At 32.9% G+C, this 24,495-nt stretch overlaps 7 protein-coding genes across 9 annotated transcripts; 3 read left to right on the top strand and 4 right to left on the bottom strand.

Moving 5' to 3' along the window:
• Nucleotides 1-2,753: 2,753 nt before the first annotated feature.
• Nucleotides 2,754-5,259, bottom strand: LOC108905577 (phenylalanine--tRNA ligase alpha subunit). The gene is made up of 5 exons (XM_018708559.1): nt 5,155-5,259; nt 4,670-4,893; nt 3,706-4,408; nt 3,290-3,558; nt 2,754-3,137 (listed from the first exon to the last, which is right to left on the bottom strand). Exons 2-5 carry the CDS (start codon nt 4,878-4,880, stop codon nt 2,839-2,841), a joined length of 1,482 nt encoding a protein of 493 aa, XP_018564075.1. The 5' UTR covers nt 4,881-4,893; nt 5,155-5,259; the 3' UTR covers nt 2,754-2,838.
• A 163-nt stretch (nt 5,260-5,422) lies between these two features.
• LOC108906075 (UPF0565 protein C2orf69 homolog) lies at nt 5,423-13,807 on the top strand. Of its 3 annotated transcripts, none has more exons than XM_018709265.1 (6): nt 5,423-5,551; nt 10,380-10,543; nt 11,350-11,477; nt 11,742-11,946; nt 12,111-12,405; nt 13,512-13,807. In XM_018709265.1, the coding sequence occupies exons 2-6, from the start codon at nt 10,400-10,402 to the stop codon at nt 13,700-13,702; spliced, it is 963 nt and encodes a 320-aa protein (XP_018564781.1). In that variant the 5' UTR covers nt 5,423-5,551; nt 10,380-10,399; the 3' UTR covers nt 13,703-13,807. The 3 variants fall into 3 exon arrangements, with proteins under 3 accessions (XP_018564781.1, XP_018564864.1, XP_023311610.1); XM_018709348.1 differs by lacking the exon at nt 5,423-5,551 and adding an exon at nt 7,820-7,895; XM_023455842.1 differs by lacking the exon at nt 5,423-5,551 and having other exon boundaries at nt 10,534-10,584.
• On the top strand, nt 6,611-7,638 carry LOC108905993 (two pore potassium channel protein sup-9). The gene has a single exon (XM_018709150.1). The coding sequence runs from the start codon at nt 6,611-6,613 to the stop codon at nt 7,628-7,630; it is 1,020 nt and encodes a 339-aa protein (XP_018564666.1). The 3' UTR covers nt 7,631-7,638.
• A 1,038-nt stretch (nt 13,808-14,845) lies between the features above and the next one.
• On the bottom strand, nt 14,846-17,108 carry LOC108906215 (pre-mRNA-splicing factor 38B). The gene is made up of 5 exons (XM_018709463.1): nt 16,901-17,108; nt 16,725-16,847; nt 16,325-16,662; nt 16,082-16,225; nt 14,846-15,317 (listed from the first exon to the last, which is right to left on the bottom strand). Exons 1-5 carry the CDS (start codon nt 16,929-16,931, stop codon nt 14,958-14,960), a joined length of 996 nt encoding a protein of 331 aa, XP_018564979.1. The 5' UTR covers nt 16,932-17,108; the 3' UTR covers nt 14,846-14,957.
• A 629-nt stretch (nt 17,109-17,737) lies between these two features.
• On the top strand, nt 17,738-18,550 carry LOC108909735 (glucosidase 2 subunit beta). The gene is made up of 2 exons (XM_018714178.1): nt 17,738-18,317; nt 18,482-18,550. Exons 1-2 carry the CDS (start codon nt 17,867-17,869, stop codon nt 18,535-18,537), a joined length of 507 nt encoding a protein of 168 aa, XP_018569694.1. The 5' UTR covers nt 17,738-17,866; the 3' UTR covers nt 18,538-18,550.
• Nucleotides 18,551-18,926: 376 nt separating this feature from the next.
• On the bottom strand, nt 18,927-22,280 carry LOC108916927 (protein NRDE2 homolog). Its single transcript, XM_018723268.1, has 3 exons — nt 19,563-22,280; nt 19,202-19,398; nt 18,927-19,144 (listed from the first exon to the last, which is right to left on the bottom strand). Exons 1-3 carry the CDS (start codon nt 22,165-22,167, stop codon nt 19,022-19,024), a joined length of 2,925 nt encoding a protein of 974 aa, XP_018578784.1. The 5' UTR covers nt 22,168-22,280; the 3' UTR covers nt 18,927-19,021.
• A 395-nt stretch (nt 22,281-22,675) lies between these two features.
• On the bottom strand, nt 22,676-24,155 carry LOC108914902 (exopolyphosphatase PRUNE1). The gene is made up of 4 exons (XM_018720858.1): nt 23,935-24,155; nt 23,641-23,882; nt 23,322-23,593; nt 22,676-23,250 (listed from the first exon to the last, which is right to left on the bottom strand). Exons 1-4 carry the CDS (start codon nt 23,980-23,982, stop codon nt 22,679-22,681), a joined length of 1,134 nt encoding a protein of 377 aa, XP_018576374.1. The 5' UTR covers nt 23,983-24,155; the 3' UTR covers nt 22,676-22,678.
• Between the last annotated feature and the right edge of the window lie 340 nt (nt 24,156-24,495).

The following is a 24,495-nucleotide window of genomic DNA, read 5'->3' as shown; positions in this document are numbered from 1 at the left end:
TTTTTGCCTATGCGTTATCATTACTTATCTTTTAAACGGGAAGTGATATCGAAAAACTTTTTTAATAAACGTTTTTGGAAAAAACGAGAACAATGTGTGAAATCGAGAAAAATAATTTCTTTGGCATTACAGCCCTTAGGACGACAAACATACCAATTTAATTACATCATGTTATAAAGATCACCGTTGCACGACCAACGATCGGTTCCGGGTCACCCATACGTAATTCTGACACGCATCGGACAATAGTATAAAAAAATATTATATATTTGAACGTATCTGTTACGAAACGTATCGTTTTAAGTGTTTTTAACTGATTTATACAATAATTTGAGGAAATGAATCAAAGACTGTATTTTAGTTTTCGATAGCCATGAAAATCTTGAATTAATTATATTAATTAGGAATATATCTATATTTAATAAAAAAAACAAGTATAAATATCAAACTTCTATTTTCTACTTTAAAATACCTTTTTAAGAAATAAATCTTTACGATTAGACATTTTTGGTTATTCTTGATTACAACTTGGCGACTTAACTGTAACGTCGGGTTCAAAATATCGTTTTAAAAAACACTATTAGCAGTTTATTAATTACTGATTCGAATAACGTGTTTACTATTTAAAGTGATCCAATCTGTAAACCTCCATATAAATAATTCAGATTTTCACTCGTCTATTCGGTTATAATCGGATTGTCGACGCAACGTTTCGTCTTTTAGCGACACCTAGATCTTTCTTCCCACTCTGTAGATATCTCCGTTAATACTGATTATTCGAAACTTGTGTCATAGGAACAATTTTTATTGGAAACCTGAAAAAACGGAATCGCTCTCTATATTTTTCGCTCATAGTTTCCAAGTACCCTGTATACGTTCCAGATCTCGTTAAGGATACTAGTAGATTTGTGTTTAAAAAAACCGTCGCAAAGAGATAAAACGTTTCGCGAAGAATCTGAATTATATAGAGTGTTCTATAATTAAGTACCCGAACGTCTTCATTTAAAAAACCAAGAATTATGAGGATATTTTTTTAAAAATTTTCCAAAACGGCAAAGAATAGTGAATTGTTTATTTACAGAATTTTTTTTGTAACTCCCAAAATTATTTGTTATAATTTTTTAACCACAATTATTTCCTAACGCCCTGTACACTTCTGGGTATTTTGGGAACCGAAGCTTAATTACTTCTGTGTATGCATTTAGATTGGAAAATTTTAAATAGTAATTAATGCAGTCCCATACATTTAAACAATTAACCTTCAAAGACGTGTTGGCCACGCCGATGAAAAATATTGTGATTTTTGTTTCGTAATTAATAAATTCCCTTAATTTAGTGGGAGAAGTTACTGTAAATATTTTAGGTTTAAGGTGTTTGTTTCCTTGTTGGAGCGGCTATCAACATCGAAGTAACAAAATCAATTTAGTTTGTACAAAATATTAAAAGAGATTTTGATAGGCCCCTCTTCCGTTTTGATTTTAAATTAAGTGAAATTATGATACGTTTATTGGCTAATGTAATTAAATCATTTTAAAAATTTTACTTGTGTATAAATAAAACAATATGTTTGATACATTTTTGGTTGGTTTTAGATTATGAAACTGTTATTTTTTTCAACTTTCGTTATTACATTTTTAATATTTTTTATACAAGTAAATATTACAAGGTAAATAAATGTTTTTTTTTATATTGATTTCTGGATAGTGTATTTCAAATTTTCTTTTCTGACACCTCAACACCAAACCATTTTAAAAACTAATTTAAAAGTAAAAGAAAATATATTGACCTCTGTACCAAGTGCGCGTTTTTTGGAGTTGCATCGTCGTGGGTTCGATTATCTTAAAAGATACAAAATCAGTCGAGTTAGGACACAGTCGTGGAATTTGATGATGAATAACATGCTGAAGAAGATTTTTCTTTTGCCTTTACTGACTAAAAACTGAACATTTTTATTTGATTAATTTTTTTATTCAAAATTGGAAAGAGCTGGACTTTTTAAACTCAGATGTTGTCGAGACACCTACAGATGGAAATATGTAGTCATGTCAGCCTTGGCACCTACCAGCGCGACATTTGACTTTTGTTTTTATTATGGGCGACATATTGGATTTTGATATTTATAGAGGTTACCTTTTTGTTTTAATCAAATACCAAATTATCCATTTTTGCAAAGAATGCTTTAAAAACAAAACATCTGACTATAACCACACAAAATTTTGACATTTGTAATGTCAAAGCTTACATAACTATAAAATGCTATTTTCACATGAAAAAGAGCGAGATATACCTCAAACTTTTTAGTTAATAGATTTGAAGAATATCAGACTTCGTTTCATATGAAAATTGCATTTTTAATAGTTTCACCTTGAAGTTGTCGATGCAAACTTAACTGAACTGTCAAAATTTCATTTGGACTAGTAGGTTGAATGTTTCGTTTTCAAAGCATGCTCTGTTAAAAATGGATAATTTGGTATTTTAACGGAGAAAAATGTGTTGTATTAATAAATATGAACATTTGATATGGCACCCAAAAGAAAAATTAAATTTCAATCCAAAAAAAAGGTAATCTAAATTTTCAGAAATTTCATAAAAAATTTTTGTAGACAGTTTGTTGCCAGTAATAGTGTTCCAAATTAAAAAAAAAAATCGCCTAACTGAAAAAATTTGTGTCAAATTATTAACAAAACAAAAATTAAAGTTATAATATTGAGTTTTTGGGAAAGTAAGTAAGGCAAAACAAATTGGTATATTTTTATTGACTGAAAATATTTATAAATAAAAATTATTATTTATTAATACTCGATCTTTAATTTTCAATTATTTAGTCAAATCTTTAATTCACTTGCTCAATCTACAAATGGGGCTTTTCTGGACCATTTCCAAGTCGACCTTAGGGCCGACGAGATCCCTTATGTTGTTAAATCCGTACTTGATCATGGTTGGCCTTTCAAGGGACAATCCCCAGGCGATTACGCATACATCCTCGGGCAGTCCCATAGGCAGTAACATTTCTGGACGGAATATGCCCGAGTTACCAATCTCTATCCATTTTTTTAATCCTGGATGGAAACAGAAGATTTCCATGCTGGGTTCGGTGTATGGGTTGTAAGCTGGTTTGAAATCCAGTTGTGTAATACCTTAAATCGCAGAGTGAATTATTGTACGACGTCCCTACTATTGCTTCGAGTGAAATTTCTGCCATTTTTTTTTAAATTATTTATGTAAAAAAAATTGTTTAAAATGCTAAACTGGAATACGCATTTTGTTTAAAATTATGTACAGTTCTTACCTAACTTCCTGAAAAACTCTGCGAATACTCCAATCAAGTCGCCCAAGTTTAAGTTGAAATCTGCTATGACCCCTTCAACTTGGTGGAATTCGGCCAAGTGCGTGGCGTCTAAAGTTTCGTTTCGGAAAACCTTATCAATACTGAACAACTTTATTGGTCTAAACTCCTTCTGCTGAGCTACTTTATACAACATTCTTGCACTTACGGCAGTTGTGTGAGTCCTTAGTAAATTTTTCTGAGCCTCTTCGATTTTCCAATCGTATCCATAACTAAAATAGAAAAACCATTTGAACCTGTATGAATCTTTAAGTAGTTGTAAAATGTATTTACAAAGTTGGACCAAATCAGCATAGAAGTCTTTAAAATGTAACTTTTAACTGAAATGTTGGCAACTTAGTCTTCTGCAATATGCTTACCCTTGAGAACCGTATCCGCCTTTACTGTGGACCCTTTTAACTCGCTCCAAGTAATCCATTGGGAACTTGTTGCTAGTTTTCGGATCGGAAATGAAGAATGTGTCGTGTGCATCGCGAGCAGGATGCTGCTGAGGTTGAAAGAGGGCATCGAAGTTCCAGAAGGAGTTCTCTATATAATTATTCGTAGGCATCTCGCAGAAACCCATTTCTAAGAAAATTTGACGAAACTCTGACCTGACCTTTAATAGAGGATGTAAATATCCGCATTCCGGTGGAACACCCAAGGCGTCGAAGTTGTATTCTTTAAATTTAAGGTTTTTCCAACTCCCCGAATTCAGCATTTCAGTCGTTAAATCTGTTTCTAGCTTAGTAAGGCTCAAGCTAAATTCAGGACCCTTTTTTAAATCGAAACTCTTAATGACGACTTCCTGAATGAGTTTTCGTTTTTTGTAATCCTGTTTTTCTTTATCTGATATCTTGGAAGAGTCACCAAGGATTACTTGTTTCAGGTGGTCTTGAACGATATCTGTAATTTCAGGCACTTTTCGTCGAACGAGTGGTGGGGTACATGTTTTGTCTAACGTTATCCATCCAGCTGACATAGCTTTACTGAAACCTACCTTGGCATTAGGTAGTTTCATTAAATCTGCCTGTGCTATTCCACTATCAGGAACGGCTTTATAAATGGTAGCCTCGTGGCTTCCTAGAAAGTTTACAAAGTTGAATATTCTAAAAACCACCTCAAGACGAAAATACTGGCAGTATTAGTAACAGTGTAAGTATAATGTTGAAGTAACGGTAAGTATAAATGGTCTATATGATCAAAAGAACTGACCTAATTCAGTATGTCTGTCAATAAATATGATAATGCTAATAAATTAAGTTTCATTATAATAATTATGACATTTATCAGAAAAACTTATTACTTTCTAACAATGTGGAAGCCTAATTAGATTAGATTTACCATTTTCAGAAATGTGCTTTCCTTCATCAGTAACTTCAATTGCTTTTTCTGCCTTTTGGTCGGCTGTAACAAGATCTCCATTAGCTTGTATACTTTTTAAAGCCCCTATTATTTTCTGATGATCTTCGTTAAACAGTTTTGCTAGAGTAAGAGTGTTAACAGTGTCATTCTCTGACAAATACTTCAAGATCTTTTCGCTTAAATGGGACATGTTTTTAGAATGCCTTAAAAATTAAAATTAATGAACAGACAATTCTTTTGACAAAGTAATTCAAATTAATTTTTATTTCAATGTTGTAGCACTAATACATAAATAAAGATAAAAATAAATATTTATAACTCCTTTAAATTAATTAACATAAAAAATTCAATCAGTCCCAAGTTTGGATGATGTAAACTTTATACAACATTGAAATTCTACCGTGCTCAATTTATTTGGAGACAAATCATAATTTTATCAAACCTGTAACGACGTATATTCTTACTTTAATAATTCTACAATAAACTAATACTAAAAATTAATTATAAATCACAAATTTTTCGCCGAAAGCACATGCACATCTGTCCTGGCTCCTGACGTGCAACCTAAAGTAAGGTTAGATAAGCAACAATAAGGTAGGTTAAATGTACACTCCGATGGTGGATATAAACAGCGTATAGATATTATGACATTAGCACCAATAAGAAGTAGTTAATATGTCCTCAGTCTGCGTCTGCGCTCTTGACATCGCTTTCTGGTGTTGTCAAAAGAAATTCAATAATATAGTTATTTGGTTTGGTTATAAATGATTAAATCGTAAAATAGTGATATTTATATAATACAATTATTAAAAACGACAAGATATTTTAAAAATATTCAATTATTATTTTCTTGGAGAGTTGGTAAGTTATATTAGAAGAAATATATTTTATTATCTACCTATACACTAACACTTATAGCAGTCAAATAAATTTATAATTTTATTTATGATTGAGACAATAAATTCACGAAGAAATTGTAATAGAAAGTTTTAGATTTTTTCATTATTTTGAATCGCGATCAATTAATAAATTTATGAATTTCTTTGATTATATAAAACATAATGTACGTAAATTCAAATATTACACAAAGTAGTAATAGAATACAGTTAATTTTCTGAAAATAGTTGTTTACAGATCTAATATTATAGTAGTAACTTTTAAAAAAATCTAGTTGTCGAATCGCAGACACCCTATATTGCTCTGTATTCAGATTTCTACCACGCAAGTGTGTACACTATTTGCTAGTTTTTTAAAATGAGGCTACAAAATCATTTATAAAGAAAATAGTATATCTTTTTCTCTAGATTTTAAATTGCAATGAGAAAAATACATTTTTTTAAATAATGTTTTCTCATACAAAGTGGCATTTTTGTGTACTCTACCTTCAAATTATCTTCCGGAAATCGAAAGTAACTTTAATTTATTGGAGTGTATAAAACCGACAAAACCGTATATTGTCAATTATGTTAACGAATAGATTTTTTCAAAATAATAATTTTTCCGCGATTGTCACGAGTATTACTGTTTAAATTTAAAAAATGAGAAGTAAAGACTATTCCTTCGTTATTATTAAAATTGATTTAATAAAGATTTGACCCATGTTAGTTGGATCCCCTATTTTTGGATTTTAGTTATCCAACTCAGCTTCATTGTTGTGTTTACAATTTTCATTTTCCGACACTCGGCACAAGTGTAGTGTAGCTGATAAGATTTATTTTGAAGAATTTTTAAATAATCCCACGTAAATAGCACCACTACGACGGTGACCCACATTTGATCCCTCTCCTTAAACCGGAAACTCCCGCCACTGCCCAACATAATAAAATAATATTCTTTCTGGCATGGTGCCAAACACATGGCACACCAAAATAAATGCTCGGTTAAACTTCACTTCGAATCGGTCAGTCAGTGTATCAGATTATGGAGACATATTACCTGCGCGGCAGCTCGCGCAGCCGGGGGTCGTCTTCGGCGAGCGACGTGGACCCCAGGGAGAAGATCAAAGAATGCTGCAGGAAGCTGATCGCTTTTATGTGCACCCAAGTCGGTGTCGGGGCTCTCGTTTTCGGGTACACACTGATCGGTGCCGTGACTTTCATGCACATCGAAGAAAAGGGCCAGAACACCAAGGAGGGAGTCATGAACGAAACTCGTATTAATTATTCCATGCGGCTGTATGAAACGGCGTTGATTGTTAACGGTTATAACATTACAACTTTCGCACCCGCAATTGACGAGGTCCTCAAAGATTATCAAAAAAAAGTGGTAGAGATATTCAAAGATGGGTATGATCCGCAGGATGAATGGACCTTTCCCTCGGCCTTGATGTTTTCCCTAAGCATCATAACCATGATCGGTTACGGGAACATGGTGCCGAAAACCGGTCAAGGGAGGTTAGCCACGGTAATATACGCTGGCTTTGGAATCCCATTGTACATACTTTACTTCATGAACGTCGGAGACGCCTTAGCTGGTTGCTTCCGGTGCGTTTACAGGTGGATATACGAGTGTTCCTCAGAAAACGAAGACGATCCCCGAAAAAGAATAATAGTACCTTCGACGGCCTGCCTGTGGGTGATAGGAGCTTACGTTCTAACAGGTGCCATCATGTTCGGTGCTTGGGAGCATTGGAACTTCTTGGATAGCATCTATTTCTGCGTTACTAGTTTGTGCAAGTTGGGTTTTGGAGACCTAGTGCCCGGTTCGAGCATCGACGCTTCGAATCACGCCAACCAAACGAAATTAGTGATTAACTTTATATACATCGCTTTCGGTTTGGGACTTGTCGCGATGTGTTACAACTTGATGCGGGAAGAGATACGGGAAAAGGTGAAGGAGGTTCGAGAGGATTTTACGCAGTGCTTGGAGGACACGAGAGTTCGGTTAGTGGAATGGTCCAACAGGTGCCGAGGAATAGACGAAGACTTTTTATACAACTGATTCGTGTAACATAGTGCAATTCAAATATTTCGAACGGCGTGGAGAAATGTGCGAAAGTAATGTTAATTTTTGAATACTTATAAGGTTTTAGGTTATTACTCAATTTTTGGCGACCAAATTAAGCGTCTGTGATTATGTGCGAATAATACGCATGAATACCTACTATTTAAATACGTATAAGTTTAATAAACTCGTAGATGAATTTAATAACAAAATTCCTTGTGTTATTAATATTTAATCAGAATCGCTATTGAAGACGTTTCAGGTAGGTTAATAAAAGCGCTTATTGTTTGTGTTCTGTTTGTCCTTCTGCTTTATATTATAACATACCTACACCTAGACCTAGTTCCTCAAATTAGTAAAAGATTTTACGGCAATTAACGGATGCCCAACATTAGCCGTTTTCTTTTGTTCTCAGTTCTCACTTCTCAGCTTTGAATCGTGATCACTGAATCAGGATCAGATAAACACGAGTAGATCCATGAATCCAATTTCGAAGAGAACAGGATTTTGTTTACTGTTGACATTCGATTTGATTTTAAATATCATTTAGGTATACCTATTCTTATGTGCACAATTAAAATAAAAATAGTAACTGCATTCTTAGAGAAAAAAAGAAACCATAATTTTAAGGTTATATTAAATATGTGATCGTAATCAAAAGTTCGAATCACAGAAAAAATATGATTCATAAGGAAAAGGGGAGTGCCGTTCCTGATCTTATCTGACATGATCCGGACACAAAAAAAACAAGTACGAACATGATTTTGGGATCATAATGCGTTTAGATCAGAAAACGGTACCCAAAAGAAAGTAGCTATTAAAGATTTTTAGTGCGAATTCATTTCTAATCATTGTTATATGCACGAAGTTCCAACATCGCAAATGTTCTTTCAAAATTATATTAGATTTCTTAAGTACATTACTAAACAGAAGGTATGAACTCACGTCCGTTGAGAAAGTTATACTGATCATCATGACAGTAGCTTTATTTAGTCTTACAAGAAAAAATCGTGACTAGTATTCCATATAATGAAATTTTAATGAACCCACTGAAACTTATTGGAATTAGGGATGTGCGATACGAATCGATCTAATGACCATGACTTCCTCGAGTACATGCCTATATAGTCTCTCAGATGAGCAGTAGATATAAAGCATTTTTTTAATTTAGAAATTTAGAACTGTTACAAAATACAAATGAGTCAATATTCCGAATATGAAAATAGTTTAAAACAAGCTAATAATAACTTTTCAAAAATTGGGCCAAATACATCCGATTTTTAAACATCTTTACTCAACAGCAGTGGCGTGACAGGAAAATTATAATCATGAACATTTCAAGCTTGCGCCTTTGATAAAGATTTTTCCTAAAAAATACAAGCACGTCTCGGATTCATAAATTTGAAAATTAAAATCGTATTTATTTGCTAGACAGCTAAATAGACAACAGTTTTTATAAGTTTTCCGAAAAAGAATGATAGATTAATTCATATAGTATTCCACAGAAAACAATTTAAAGTAATGCTTTCGTTTTATCTGGTGATTTTTTAATTCCTCGTGTCCCGAAACCAATTTGAATACGTTTGAGCGCAATCACGCCACCAACGAAACCTTGTTTTAATGTATTTTTAGGGCATCGTAAATATATACCTAGTGCGGTGAAATTTTATATATAGAACTTATGTTATAAATTTCATGAAAATAAAGAACATGCGTTGTTTACAAGACCTAGTCGAGTTCGAAATCCTAAACTGCATCTAAGAAAATGTAGGGAACGGTATAACTTATAAAAAATAGGTACATGAACGTATTATATGAGAAGTTTTTATCCATTGGAATCTGACAAATATTTCCAAATGTCCCTGCTGCTAACGCGAGACAGAAAGTAAGCATAATGCCGGATCAACACACTATTAACCCAGAGTTTGAATGAATCTGGGCTATTACAGAGCAAGCGTAACGTACGAGTTAAGAATATAAGGAGCGATCGCATTATCTCGAGAGTAGACGCAACGGTTTGTCATTGTTAATTGTAAACGAATCATGGTTATTGATGACGCTAAGATTTAGGGATTTTTAGTTGAAAATACCTGTCATTTAATATTAATGAATAACAGCAACACAACACACAAAACTGATAATTCAGGCATGTCTTTTTTGCATCAATTATTTGAATATTACATAATAAAAAATTAAATATAAATACTGAATGCCTCGAAAATTTGGAAATAAAGAATTTAAAAATAAATGAAAGTATGTACGTTTTTTAATTCTAAAGAGAAACAATAAGTTATTTGGAAATAAAAACGAAATTTATGTACCTTTTCAGTGTTCTACATATTTTATGACGTTCATGAGCTGAGCAAAAACGTTCTTATTAGCACAAAATTATTAAAAGAAAACTTAACAAAACCCTTATAATCATTGTATAACATTATTAGTTGTTTTAGTTGAGTACTAAGAGCAAATTATTTGGTCTAACGTATGTAGTTACCTTGTATAAGCCTACGTCTATTTTTAGCAGCTCAACAATCATTTCAAATATTTTAATTTGATGGTGTAAAACAAACTTTTTGATTTATTTTTCTAATCTGAGGCAGCGCTCGATTGATTTGAAGTGGAATGCGTTTGAAACGATTACACGTGTATTTTTATACCACTTTTTAATAGTCGCTTTCTCAGTTACAAGTGTACATTTACATTAGTGAAATTGATTTTTTTATTACTGGAGATCAATGTTTTTCAGATGTGAAGCACTTGGGAGTGATGGGAGGGCGTACCCGCCCATTTCCCGTTCGGTTATGCGGCATTCCTGGGTTCGAAGGAAGAACTAACGATATCGTGTATTGCGGACCGATTCGAAGGACCGACCATTCCAGTTTAGTTATTTTCTTCGGAGGAGATATCCAGGTACCTAGCCGTCAGGTCAAATAAATAAAAATACCTACAAGGTAAACGGAATTCATTTGAACACTGGAGGTGGCAAGGCGCAGTGGCAAAGTAATGGAATGAGGGACGAAATTTATTACTATGGGTTTCTTCTAGCCTAAATTTCCATCTTGTTCGATATTTCTAATAAAAATTGTAAAACATTTTTCGGTTTAGGATTTTATATTCTCTACCGTATTTAATATAAGCTCCATAAAATTGCATTTCTGTTTACGTTTTTTATAGGTGTAAACTTTAAGTACTCTTGCGAGAGGAAAGAAATTAATAGCAATTTTAGTGCCTATCAACGCGTCTGTGTTTGTACCGAGTGTAAATCAAAATTTTATTACAGTCCAGTTCTTTAAAACAAGCAAGACGTTAACTCATTAATTGCCCATAACAAATCTTTTAATTTAAGAGCTGTCGCCTAAGGGGTCCCATACGTTACGCAGTTTTAACGGTACGAACTGTCAAAACTATACGTACTAAAAGGATAGTATGTGGAGCCCATACACTATGGAGTTCAGTTTATAAGTTAAGGATTTAAGACGGATTTAACCAGTGGCTTTTTTATACTGTTTTCAAATTTGTCAGGTTTTTTTTGTTTTTAAGATATTTGTTTAATTTTTGCATTCGAGGTTTTAAGACTAAGATGCTTTTTTAAAAAATTCTCATTAATTTATCTTTGAATGGAATTAGGTGAAATATTTGTATTCAAAATAAATATTTTAAAAAATCCAAACTTTCTATTTCCTTATTTTGTGCAGCTAATAGCTTTTCTTTTCAAGGATTTTACTGAGAACATGCAAAGTCATCGCGATAACAAAAATTATATAAAATGGAATTTGGAAAATACCGCTCAACTTTTGCAATCAAAATTTAAGGAGAATCACATAATGGTTGTACGACCCTCAAGGTAATAATGTATATGTTAGACTTTGAAAGTACAATTTTATCATATTTGTTTTCTCCTTTTTTTAAAATATATATTCCTCAAAAAATAAAAATATTTAAGTTTTGCTAAAACTTCTTTATTTTATTTTTATTTTAATTTGCACACAATAAAATATTTTAATGGATGTCAGATCAAAAATATTAAATTAAACTTTTAAATAGCAAAATCTTATTTATAACAACAAAGTTTCAAGCAAAATACATTGTTTTTATTAATTTTCCTTAGGCTGGAGTATAAAACGTTTAGCTGTTATGAAAATTTCGTCCCGTGTATTAATTGCGGAGCACCGGAACACACTCCCATGCACAACGGGTTGATACATCTGGAAAAATTAATATGCAACTTATCTGAAAAGTTAAATTCTATGACTGAATGCGATTTTCAAGCCGCTATGGAAGTTTCAAAAAGAGCAATTGTACAGGATGATGACGTAAGTGAACCACTTCTAGATATTTTCAGTTTATTTTACTCTTTTTTACGAGGACAATCACTTAAAAATCTATTCTCTATGATTTGAGACATTACTGTAAATTTTTCGATCGACCAATAAATAAAGAAGGTATAAGGGTGGCATGTCTAAAACACCTTTTACAGGTTTCAGTGAAAGACGATCTGGTCAATGGAGAATCCAGTGAAGATAGCTTGACAGAGCCAACTACCGATTTGGAAAATTCGAACATCATTCTAATAGGGTTTAGTAAGGGATGCGTCGTGTTAAATCAATTCTTGTACGAGTTTCATTATTTCAAAACGCTTAAATCAGATGACAGCAGTCTCTTGAGGGTTATTTCAAAGGTCACGGATATGTTCTGGTTAGATGGCGGGCACTCGGGTGGAAAAAATACCTGGATTACTTCGCGACCTCTCTTGGAAACGTTGACAGGATTAGGTATATGTTTCATTTGCTTGTTTAAAATTTCTTGTCAGAAATGAAGGAACATAGAAAAATAATTCCTCTACTAGGTCATTTTTAAAATAATAGGTTTTTGCACTTGCACGCATATGATATGAAAGGAAACGCCTAAACTGGAAACTGACAAATCGAGAAATGGCAAGCTGAGGTTGTCTCTCTTTTTGTACACAAATATAGAAATAGCACTTGTAACCATTCGCGTTCCAAGAGCGTGTATCCGGATCAAACGTATTTATCATACTGTAAGTCAACTGAAAGATATATGTAGAAATTTATGAGAGCGTTTTTCAAAATACCCTGTATAATCAGATTTAAGCATCTAGTCTGAACAAACAATCCTCAATTTTTGTGGCATTAAGGTAAATGAACACTAATTTATCATAACATATTTCTCGGAACTTTTGAATCTTGTTTTGGATCGTCGCCAATTAAATAAGTTTATAGAATAACATGCCAAATTTAAGGTGACAACGTATTTATTACGACTCACTACATGAAAATGAATTTCGTGGCTGTATATTTCGTCTGTCATCTTTAAAGTGATATCTAGCAGATCAAAGTATTTTAAGTTAGTTTATTTCAGACACGTTTTTTATTTAAATAGTACTTTCACACTTCCTGGATTGTATTAGTCTTTTGTTTCCTTGCATGACACACAAAACAATCTAATTTAACGAAAAGTTAAACAGTGCGTTTATTTAAAAAAACGTTAGTTATTCTTTGTGAAACTAAACAGAACCATTTTATTTTTACAACTTCAAGAATAAGTGAAATTAAATTGACTTTTTTTTATATATGTTGAAAATTTTAATTTCATACAGGGTATCTTTTAAATACAGACAATGTAAGACCAAAGATTGACAAAAATGTCGGTTTAATCTAACTACAGAGTTCGTCGTATGGTGTCTTTTTACTTTTCCTTTGAAATATTAATATGATTGAAATACACTTTTTGTTGAAATTGAATTTACGACTATGTTTATATAACAGCTAATTTGTTTTTACTTGCGTCACTGGCTCTGAAAGTTACTAAGATAAAATATGTGTTACATTCTATACATTTTTGTAAATGTTTTTTTTAGGTATTAAAATTCATATTCATGTCACTCCATATCAAATCCAAGACGATCGTCGTCCTTGGATAAAAAAGGAGGAAAAAGCCTTTAGCGATACTCTTCGTAGACAAGGCACCGCTATAGACCGTACCGTACATTTTGAAAATGTACCCGCAAGTTTGCTGCAACACTTTGACGTTATAAAAATTTTCAATTAAACTTGGTCTTTCCCAGTCTGTCAGTAATGATCTCAGTCCTTGAAGGTATTATTAACTTATTTGTTTTACTTGTAGGTCTGGTTGAATAAACTCTTTTAATTTAAAGCTCTCGGTTTTATTGCCCGTAGAAGTATAAGCAGTTAGACATAAATAAATTCAAAAAGGCGAATTACATACACATCTTTACAGTTTTACGAACATACTTTACGAAACTTCTGATTTGTTAAACGAAATAAGTACTGTTGTTCGTTGAAAGCAGCAAATTTTCACTCATTTTATTTTAATAAAGGTAAGTACGTACCAGAGTAAAATGTAAATAATTGTTTTACTAATTAATTATGATCGCCTCGCAAAAATTCTTAAGAAAACCTTCACATCCAGTTAAAGACAAAAACTCGCGTACTCACAGACGACCAATGTTTTTATTATGAAATGCAACATTGCAATATATAACTGCGATCGCCAAGGTGGTAGAGGACAAGGGCTATATTGAAAGATTCGCTTGTTAACAAGAGATGGAAGGTGGCAACAAGCCTCCGTGCTCAACTGGTTAAGCTCGAATGTAGACATCGTGGCATCATTTCAAGGTCGCGCGCATATAGAACACTGATAAAGGATGGAGGCTTGATAAAGTTAGCTGCCAGCGACTATAATGCGAATTCGGAGGGCGCGAAAAATAGTGAACATTTAAAAAACGTATATTTACGTGCTCGAGATCTTCCTTAGTAGGTACCTAATTAATTGCATATGAAAATTTCTTAAATAATATTAATTATGATGTAAAATAAAAACTAAAAGAAAACTTTTGCAATACTATCAAAAACTGCAGAGGAGGCTAGCCTCCCCAGCCTCCTCTAAGGAATCGCCACTGAATATATCTCGAACTAAATTAATAGCTAATACATAGCTTCATAATACCTACAGATTAGTAGGTCACTTTTCCATTAGGCATCGAGTAAGAATGACAGTTAACACACCTCACTTTCTAGGTTATATCTCACCCACATCCATTGTGTGCCAAAGATTTTCCAATAGCACAGAACTTTTGAAATTCAAAATGCAGATTTTTATCAAATTATTTTTATTGTGTCAAATGTCAGTTACAAATAAGAAAAGTGGTAGTTATGAAAATAAAACTAGAAATTCAACCGAACATAAAATTCAGTACATTTATATACAAAATTAAATAAACTATCTGAGGTAAGCCACCTTCCTACAGGACTTTATATCAACGTAATACAGTTTGAAAGACACTTCAATGATAACGGTCAGCTTTATGCCGATGTTTCTCCGCCTCTCTGTGCCTGTGTTGAGAGCGCTGCGGACTGCGGTCACGTCTGGGACTTCGGTCCCTCACCGGACTGCGATCCTTGTATTTCCTCTCCCTCTCTCGTCTGTCGTAATCTCTATCCCTGGTACGATCTCTGTCTCGGTCTCTTCTTTCACGATCTCGGTCTACTCTGCGGTCGTCGTCCCTCAAAAAGTCACGTCTGAGGTCTTCCCTGACTGGACGGTCACGTTCTCTCTCGAAGCCTCTGGATTCACCTCGATCGTACTTTCTGTCTTGCCTCGCCCGTTCAGACGCGGCTTGAACAGCGTGAGGAGGAAAACGATTCTGCAAAATTAGTTTGTTTATTACAAAGAAACAGTCCCTTGTTCATAACATTCCAAAGGTCCTATAAAAAAATAATTAACCGACTTTAGAGACCATAATTTGTTAGAGACTGCTCCTAACAACCTACCTGAAAATATTCTAAAATGTGTAAAACTACTTAGGTGTATCGACTGGTCATTTATTAAAGTATCAAGATTTTTATACAGGATGGGTCAATTTCGAGATTAAGGGAGGTTTTGTATTTCCCAGGAGGTAGACAAAAAGCAGTTAAGTCTCTGGGTAGATTCATGAGGGAAATTGAACACTTATTTGAGAAACTTATTTTTTTAGAACTACTCAAACGAATCAAGATATCAATCGGTTTAAAATCTTAAAATTTTTCTACAAAATAAAACGTGAGATATATTAACTACTTTCTGTCGATCTCTCTGCAAGTGTCAAAAATTGGTGCACCCTTTACGTACAATTGACGTTTTAAAAAAAAAACAATTCAATAGGCATTAACTGGTTAATCTAAGAGTTTACGTTACATTTCTTCACAAATAGCTTTCATTCTCCACATTGCACAAATTCATTCATCTCATTCTCTTAGAAGTGCATGAACTGTAGTTTATATAAATGGCAACTTGCCAAATTGCTCCAGTTTGCAAATTCTCATTCTTGCAATCCATATTCCCTTGGACAATATATCAGTTAACACATTTCTACGTTAAAAATAAAAAATACATGCATTTTCCTGTCAACAAATCTAGACTATAACCTACCTCTAGGTGTTTCTGAATTTTCTGTTGTATAGAAACGGGAATTCTAGGAAACAATGTAGAGAACCACTCCAACTTCACCAACCACTGCCTCAACATCATGCCGATGGTCATCGTTTGACCACCACCGGCTTTTACATCAAGTTCCTGCAACACTGTGTATATAAAGCAATAACCTCAACGAGTACCTCATATGAAAATAACCTGAAAAAATTGATAGGTATCACTCTACCTTTCATTACGCACCTCTTCATCCTCCAAATACTCTTCGTACCATTCTAAAAGGCTAGGTGGCGGAAATGTGTACCTAATGTACATAAAACCCAAGGCGCGGATATATGGTGAATCACAATGAGATATCAATCCGTTTAATTGTTTTCTTGTTAGTTTTAATGTAAATAACTTATATAGGAGGCAGTAAGCTGTGGAAACTATTCCACCCGCACCGACACCTCGAACTCCACCACACATGCCTGTCTGGCCGGATGTCCTGCGCGATCCTTTTTCCCAAGGTTCTAAATGGTTAACTTTGTAGTATATTTCATCTACAACTTCGTGGTAAGTCTTCAGTTCATATAAATTAACTAAAAATGTCAGGAGCTAATTATAAGGAACAAGTATGGTATCGAATATTTGTCATACCTACCCTTAAAGTAATGCGAACTCTGTATATTTGTTAGTATTAATGGATTTAGATTCATTGTTCTTTCGTTTCCCCATAATGGCAAAATATTACTTTGCTTGGATGTTTGCTTTGATGGAGCGCTCTCTAGAAAAAAATGTACAGTTTGAAACAATAATTTTTACTTTACAAATTATTACCTTCATCGCTATTTACATTTTTGCTGTCCATTATTTGAGATGGGAAATTTCACTTCTTTCCTTTTATCTGTAAAACTTTCTCAGCTTCTCATTACATTAGAAAACACAGAACAAGAACGCACAAAATAGAAGGGCTTCAACTTTGACAAGGAAGAAGGAAATAAAAAAATTATGGAGAAATGAGAAAAAGTTTCCTTTCTTCTGTCATTTATCACTATCCACAGAATACAGAACAGAATAAAGAACGAGTTCTTTATTGTGTGATTTATCTTTGATGATCCTTGAAGTTGGTACTTTTGAGATACGTTCATTAATTTGATTATTCTGTTCTATACAGCGAGATTCTTAACCCACATGCAAAATTTGGATACATAATTTTACTCATAATAATAATATGGAAAAAAGTTTGTATGAATATGGATTTTGAAATTAATCATAAGGATCGTGCAAAGATGACCGCTGACAATGGTTTTTTTGTTTTATATCTATATCTAAAGAGGTTTGCTTTAGATATAGATACAAATTTGGGTACACAATAGGTTAAAAATCACCTTGTAAAATAATGCATATGTTACCCATTGTATATCTGGGGGGCTTTCGTTTTGGCAAAAATAGTACCTATTAGCAACTAATATCAGTTCAGAGTAACTCTAAGTTGCTATTAGCTACTAATAGCTACTATTTTTGCTAAATCGAAAGGCCCTCTGAACTCTGAACACACTCCGACTCCAAACAACAACAGTACGGAAGCGCGAATTTTAAAAAATAAAAACCATTCTAGGATAATTTTAAAGATAAAAATAGTGTTATCAGTTTTTTAATTTAATCAACTCACATTCAAATATTACCATTAACTTTTGATTATTTCTTTACATTTTGTAGTAATAATGTACATGTTAAACTATAAAGATAAAGTTGTTTTTGTGCGAATGTGTCTAGAGTAGGATTATGTTGTAATTCAATGAAATGTTTCTAAAGAAATGTCTCTTATTTAAGAGGAGGAAAATTTCTTTCTTCATAATTCCACTACTACTTATTTCCCTGATATTTATTGTATATCAAATTGTTATATTTGTTCAAATCAGCAACGAAAACACTAAACCTAACCTAATTCGGGGAATTCACGAACAAGAAAGTAGATTTTATATACCTAATAATGAAAATAAATTTAATTGTATTAGAAGCTTGGAAGTAATAGAATTTCAAAAAGTCAATGACGACTACTGTGATTGTTTGGATGGCTCCGACGAGCCTGGAACGAGTGCTTGTCCAAACGGTCTGTTCTTCTGTGCAAATCAGGTCGACGTTAAGAATTTTAGAAAGGCAGTTCATTCTTCTAAAGTGAATGATGGTATATGTGACTGTTGTGATGGTTCCGATGAATGGGACAATAATCGAGTATTAAATAATTTAGACGGTAAGTTATATTGTCGTAAACTATACTTTTAAAATAGCATTCCATGCTTAGTGGTAAATTTTCAGTACACGCACGTAAACAGTTATAATTGTCTTCGTGACTTCTTTTTTTGTTATTGTATCTACAAACGAGCTAGTTGTTGAAACTTTTATTTTATATTTTAGTTATTTCTCAAAGAAAGGCTGCTCGTTTTCAAGTTCCATGTCCAAAGATGTGTTAGACTATTGCTGGAGTAAAACTAATAAACTTAAACCATTAAAATTGTGATGCTTTAGGATAAATTTTATTTTATAAAATGTAAATAAAATTATACATTTTTAATAGATATTTGCGTTTTTTTTGCCTAACGCACCTGCCACATGTATAAGCTTTACTTTATGCTTACTTGGACGAAGCATATATTGTAACTCAATGAAGTGATTAATAAATAGCAAACATAATGAGGGTCCTAGATTGGATCCTCAAGGTACATACAAAGTATGATAATTTTAATATTGACAATTTATGATTGATGCGATCAGAGGCTTTTGTAAAATGTGTATACGGGATGGATGTACCTGATTATCTAAAACACTACAAGGTTTTTGGGTAAATTTAATCAAAGTACAATTTATTATGAGCAAACATATAGTTCCGAGATAAAAATAATTTTACACTGCAATAAACAAATTTTTTCTTATCTAAATATATATCACAGATAAAAACTAACTCCTCAATACATCTAACTCTTCTGGAGTCACGTGTAACCTTAATTGTTTCTCAATAATCAAGTCTTGAATTTGAGATAGTTCAGCTGGTATATAAATAGCAGCATCTAGATACAAAGCCTAAAAAAATACACATTAAAAAGACTGCGTGTAATATTTATATTAAGCGGTCGTTACCTTAAGCCAAGGACATTCCTCAACCGCAGAATAATAAACGTTACGACAAATACCTAATGAAAAATATTTCTGTACAAACTGAAGGTACAGCCTCCACACTAAACCACACCGTCTGGTGCACATCTCTGCCTTCGTTATTTTCTTAAAGAGAGCTAATACTCTGTTTTTAATGTTTGTATTTATGCTGTACCTTTCACCTAAAACGAAATGAGCAGGTGTTACAATAATTGAGAAATAACAGTTTTTTACACATATCTCCCGCTAAACTGCGGTAATGACCTGGCAAGCCTAGTTGCATACATTAAATATTATTTTGGAAATCGTCAGGTTAAATGGATAACAAAAATAAATTTCCTATTACCTGTAATTGTATCCGTACACATTTCTTCCAGTTGAAATATCTGCTGGCCAGAAATAATAATCGAGAAGAAGATTGAAAACGCTCTCCCAGATTTGAGTAGCATGTCTTGTATCTTCCACCACGGTTGTCCCAAAGAAAACACAAGACTTTGCTCTTTCGCTAGTACGGAGAGCAAAAATAAATTGTTTGGATATTCCTTTATGGCTTTATACAAAACGTCATCGAGGATTTTAAAAACTCCACAACCTGGTTGGCTTAGACAATATTTGAAAAGGATCGCTACATAAAATTCGTACAACACTTCTTTTTGCCATGCGATGTTTTGGTCCTTTTCTTCCAAGGATTTCAAACTTTTCTCTATAAACACTCCACATTCAATAGGACCTTTCGTTAGGTAGATGAACCAACCGTGGCAGATGAGCCAGTCTGTTAAGAAATCTGGTAAAAAATGGAATAAAGTTGGTAGTTTAGAAAAATCATTGTGCAGTATTTGCCACGTAAGAAGTTTATACCGCACCTCTACTTCTTGAAGTAAATCCTTCGTCACAACATCTACCCGTTTTTGCTGAGCTAGTTCGCACAAGTACTTCAGAGCAACAGTTTTATTTTCATTTGGGTCTCCGTCTAGTATTAATGTCATCTGAACTAAAATTCGATATAAATGACATTGCGTAACTTGAGGATTATCCCAATTCTTAGTTGCAATAACGGCATTCTTATTTGTGCTCACTGTAGTTTTCAAAATATTTACACAAGCGTCTATGTTACCAAATTCATATTCAATTAACGCATATTCCACATAAAATATCTCATTTTGCCTGTTGCCTTCTTGTTTCATTAATGACTTCATATTTTTCTTCATTTGCTTCTTAAATTGTTCTCCAATCTTGAACCTCTTCAACTTCTCCATAATTATTAGTAACCTTTGAAAACGAAACCACCAAACAGTAACGGCAAATTTATCGTCACCGGTTAAACAATCGGCACTGTTCTGCATAACAATTAAGATAAATTTTAAGTATTCCTCTTGGCCTGGCAGTACCTTCAAGTACTGAGGACCTACAGTTAACTTGCTGTCATTTAACAAGTTTTCGTTAGTTATATCGATAGGATACAACGGCAGAAATACAGACAACAAAGGTTCGATTGAATCTAAACTCCACGGAACGTAGTCTAGACCTAATTCCTGCATTGTTGTATGTCTGCATGGCAACAACGGGATCTTAAGTAGTGAAAAAACTGTGGCAGTTAATTTGAATATGTTTTCAGGCATAGTAATGGGATGAATCAATTCAGCTACATCTTCCGTGAACACAATCCGCTGTGGATCCTCACATACTTCATCTTCCAAGTACGGTAACCAGTGACATGATTCCCTCAGTTTTTCCGTTCTCAGCCACAATTCATGCAACGGTAGCTGAGAATTAAAAACGACTTCTTCCAGTTCAACCAGATGTTTCTCATCGAATCCGGAGGCAATGTTAAATTTTTTTTTGTCGTTGGGCGATAAATTTAGTTCTAAGTACAAACGTAATAAAGTCCAAAGTTGTTCGAACAACCCTGCCTGTTTTAAGAACAATCCACATTGATACAACATTCTCAAGATATTCTCTTCCAGTAGATGTTTTTCTAAACTTGTATTACGCCTTAGCTGGTGTAAAGTCGATAAACACTTAGAATAAAGACTCAGTACTGCTGGAGTATTACAATGTGACATTGAACACTGCGTAGCTTCAATATAACCCTGCCACAGAATAATATTACTCTTGTCTTTCTCTACCAAATTTTGTAAATAAACTTGAAGTTCGTCAGCAGGATATGCACTAACAGCTATTTTTAATCTCTCCCTAAGCAACTGTTCACAACTTGAATTTAACGATAAAGCTTTGTCGAGGATGGCCAATTTTCTTTCTGCTAAAACTCTTTGGGCTTTTGCGATACTGCCTTTACGGTAACTTTTTTCAAACTGATAAATAGTATCTTGAAACTGTATATATTCTAACCACACTTGTACATCATTTGGATTTTCACCCAAATAACGATTGAAGTAACCTGTTTTTTGTGTTAATTCTTCCTCTTGTTTAAAACCCGTAAAGTTTTCATCTTTACTGTTATGTTCAGATTTATCCAAATTTTTTACCGTTAAAGGAGTATCTTCCTCTGAATTGCTTTTGTCTACATTTTTTTCAAACATAATCTGGTAATAACGTTTATACTTTTGTTTTCGTGTTTTCCTTGCAAAATTTTGTTTGTAAAGGACACGGTACCTAGGTGCTGATGGTCGTGATATAGTAGGAACAGTCAAATATTCTTTAATCCTTTTAGTATCCACAACGAAATTATCACTTAGTTTCTTTGAAGTATCTGCTAGCTGTCTAACTTTCTTAACTTTTTGCTTTTTCGTTTTATGCTTTCTTTTATGTTCAACCGAAGTTTGCTCATCTTCAGTTGAGGTGGTACTATCATTAAATTTGCTCAAGGAAACTGCCGACACATTTGGTAAAGAAAGATTTTCCCGAAAACTTGAATTTTGCAGCCACTGCTTTTCGGTATGTTCTTGTTCAGTCACTGTGTCCTCATTAGCATATGCCGGAAAAAGCGACATAACTTTTAATTTTATTCTATTGGATATTTAAAGTCAATTTCGTAATTCGTTAATAAACGGATTATTAACGTTCACCATAGAATAGATTTAGTAATCACATGGTAATGTTTACATACAAATATCTTCATAACCTCTTTATCATTTTTCACATAGATTTGACAATCCTGAATCATAGAACCATGGAACAGTAAGGTGAACGTAGAATTTCTGTTCAACATTTTCGACACCACCTGGTGGCGTGAGTTAAATCAAAACGAATGTTTTGTATACATTGGGCGCGTCTTTTAAATTTTTTTGAATGAAAGTTTTATCGACTTTATTTAATTTATATAATAATCTTTATAGATACATGTCAAATAACGTGATTATCAAATAAGAATTTCTAATATATAAAAAAAGAAATGAATAAATTGTACTCTCGTAATCAGAAAAAAATATTTAAAAAAGACAAATATATAGGGCGTTTTAAATAAAAAGCAACAAAAAAATAATTCTATAGAACGTGTATTAACTAATTTCCATTTTTCAAAAGAGCATATTTAATTAAAGGTATAATTTGTTTTCTTGATAACTTTACATTGTTTTGTCTTAAACATACAACATTAGTACATCCTGTATTTATTTCTTGGAAGCAGAAATTATAACCCTTCAATTCCTCACTGTTAGTTAATGTTGTTAACAACATATTTTTTAGCTCTATACCATCGTCTCTCCAGAAAATAGCTACATCTCTCTTAACTTCTTCAGATGCGTCTAAACCTATCAGAATCACTAATGAAACTTCGTATTCATCTGCCATGTTTTCTACTGCATTATAAGCATCTGTAATTTTAAAAAAATTTTGCACTAACATTGGCAGACCCGGTACAGGTATATTTTCCACAATTTTTAAATCTTTTAATAAAATCTGCCTCGGAGATAAATGTGAAACATCATTATGCGCTGCCCATAATTTATTATAAATTATGCCTCTTCCTTCTTTAAAACAGAACTTATCTTCCAATTTTTTGGCGATACTAACATCTAATTCTTTCGCTCGTCCATTTTCGGGGCGTAGAGCTATAGTATCGTAAATGATGGTTTCTGAAACAAAATTATTTAAATTAATAGAAATTTGTTTCTTGAATTTTAATTTTAGTAAAATTATGACTTACCATAAATCATATATGCTAAATCTTTAGTTAAAAAACTTTCATCTCTCCGAAGAATTTCATCTGCAATTAAAGTGGAACATGAACCTACTTCTTCAATTCTCAGTTTAATATTTTGATTCTTCCATTTACTATTAACATCAAATGGTCTGTGATCAAATATTTCCACTACTCTTGATTCTACTAAGCAATCATTTTTTGATAAAACGTGGTGATCTACAAGTGAGGCAGTTATCCGTTTTGTTTTTAAAAGTTCCTCGATATTAACTTCATTCCTGTAAGTACCTGATTATCTAATTGATTCTGAAAAAATTACTTCTACCTGTAAATTAAAGATGTCAGAGGTATTTCACATTCTTGTAGTACAAAGCAGTTTTCTGTACGAAGTAAAAAATTCTCATAGGTAACATTTAATATGGGGATTATTATAGCTGAATTAGGAATTTGAGGAATTTTGTATTTGTCTAAAAAAAATGCTAATACAAGGGAAGACACAGTTGAATCCAAATCACAAGATTCATTGCCAATTACAATATGTACATCAAGAGATGAATTTAAATTTTCCTGAAAAAATTATATTATTGTATTTAATATATTTTAATTAAAAAGTTATTACAATGAATGTCCTTTTTGCTGATTTTAAGTAGTCCACTAGAGCACTCATTACTACTCCAGTGATGTCTAGTGCAGCAGTCTATTATATGTTTTGTGTGCAGCAGTATTTAAGTAATAATTTAATAAATTAAATTAAGTATTCTGTATTCAGTCTTGTCTCTGATTCAGTATTCTCACAGTTGTAAATGTTGCAATTTAATTTGACTTCATAGATTTGGGTTTGGGTAGGAGGTGGACTATGTTTGTTGTGGAGTTAACACGAGGAGTGAAGTGAAGTAGTGAAAAGTTAGTGTTAAAAAAAGTGAGCCATTTCTTGTGTCAGGTAAAGGCGGCGCTGAAAGATGAGCGAGAAATTTAAAATGACAATGTTTATATAAATGTAACTTTTATTTTTTTGCTAATTTCTTAATGAATATTAAATAAATCATTCCTCTCATCTACTGCTGCTTCTAATGTTGTAAGCGCTACTTCGTTACTAGACTTTCCAGTGCATCAGCACTTATTTACTTTGGGTCAAAAAACGGGACCCGAATTTGTGTATAATGTATACGTGACCAAAAGA

This window comes from Anoplophora glabripennis, unplaced genomic scaffold (assembly GCF_000390285.2).
Source record: "Anoplophora glabripennis isolate ALB-LARVAE unplaced genomic scaffold, Agla_2.0 scaffold1, whole genome shotgun sequence".
Classification (NCBI taxonomy): domain Eukaryota; kingdom Metazoa; phylum Arthropoda; class Insecta; order Coleoptera; family Cerambycidae; genus Anoplophora; species Anoplophora glabripennis.
The sequence above is the reverse complement of the archived record's forward strand: the minus strand, read 5'-3'. Positions and strand labels throughout refer to the sequence as shown.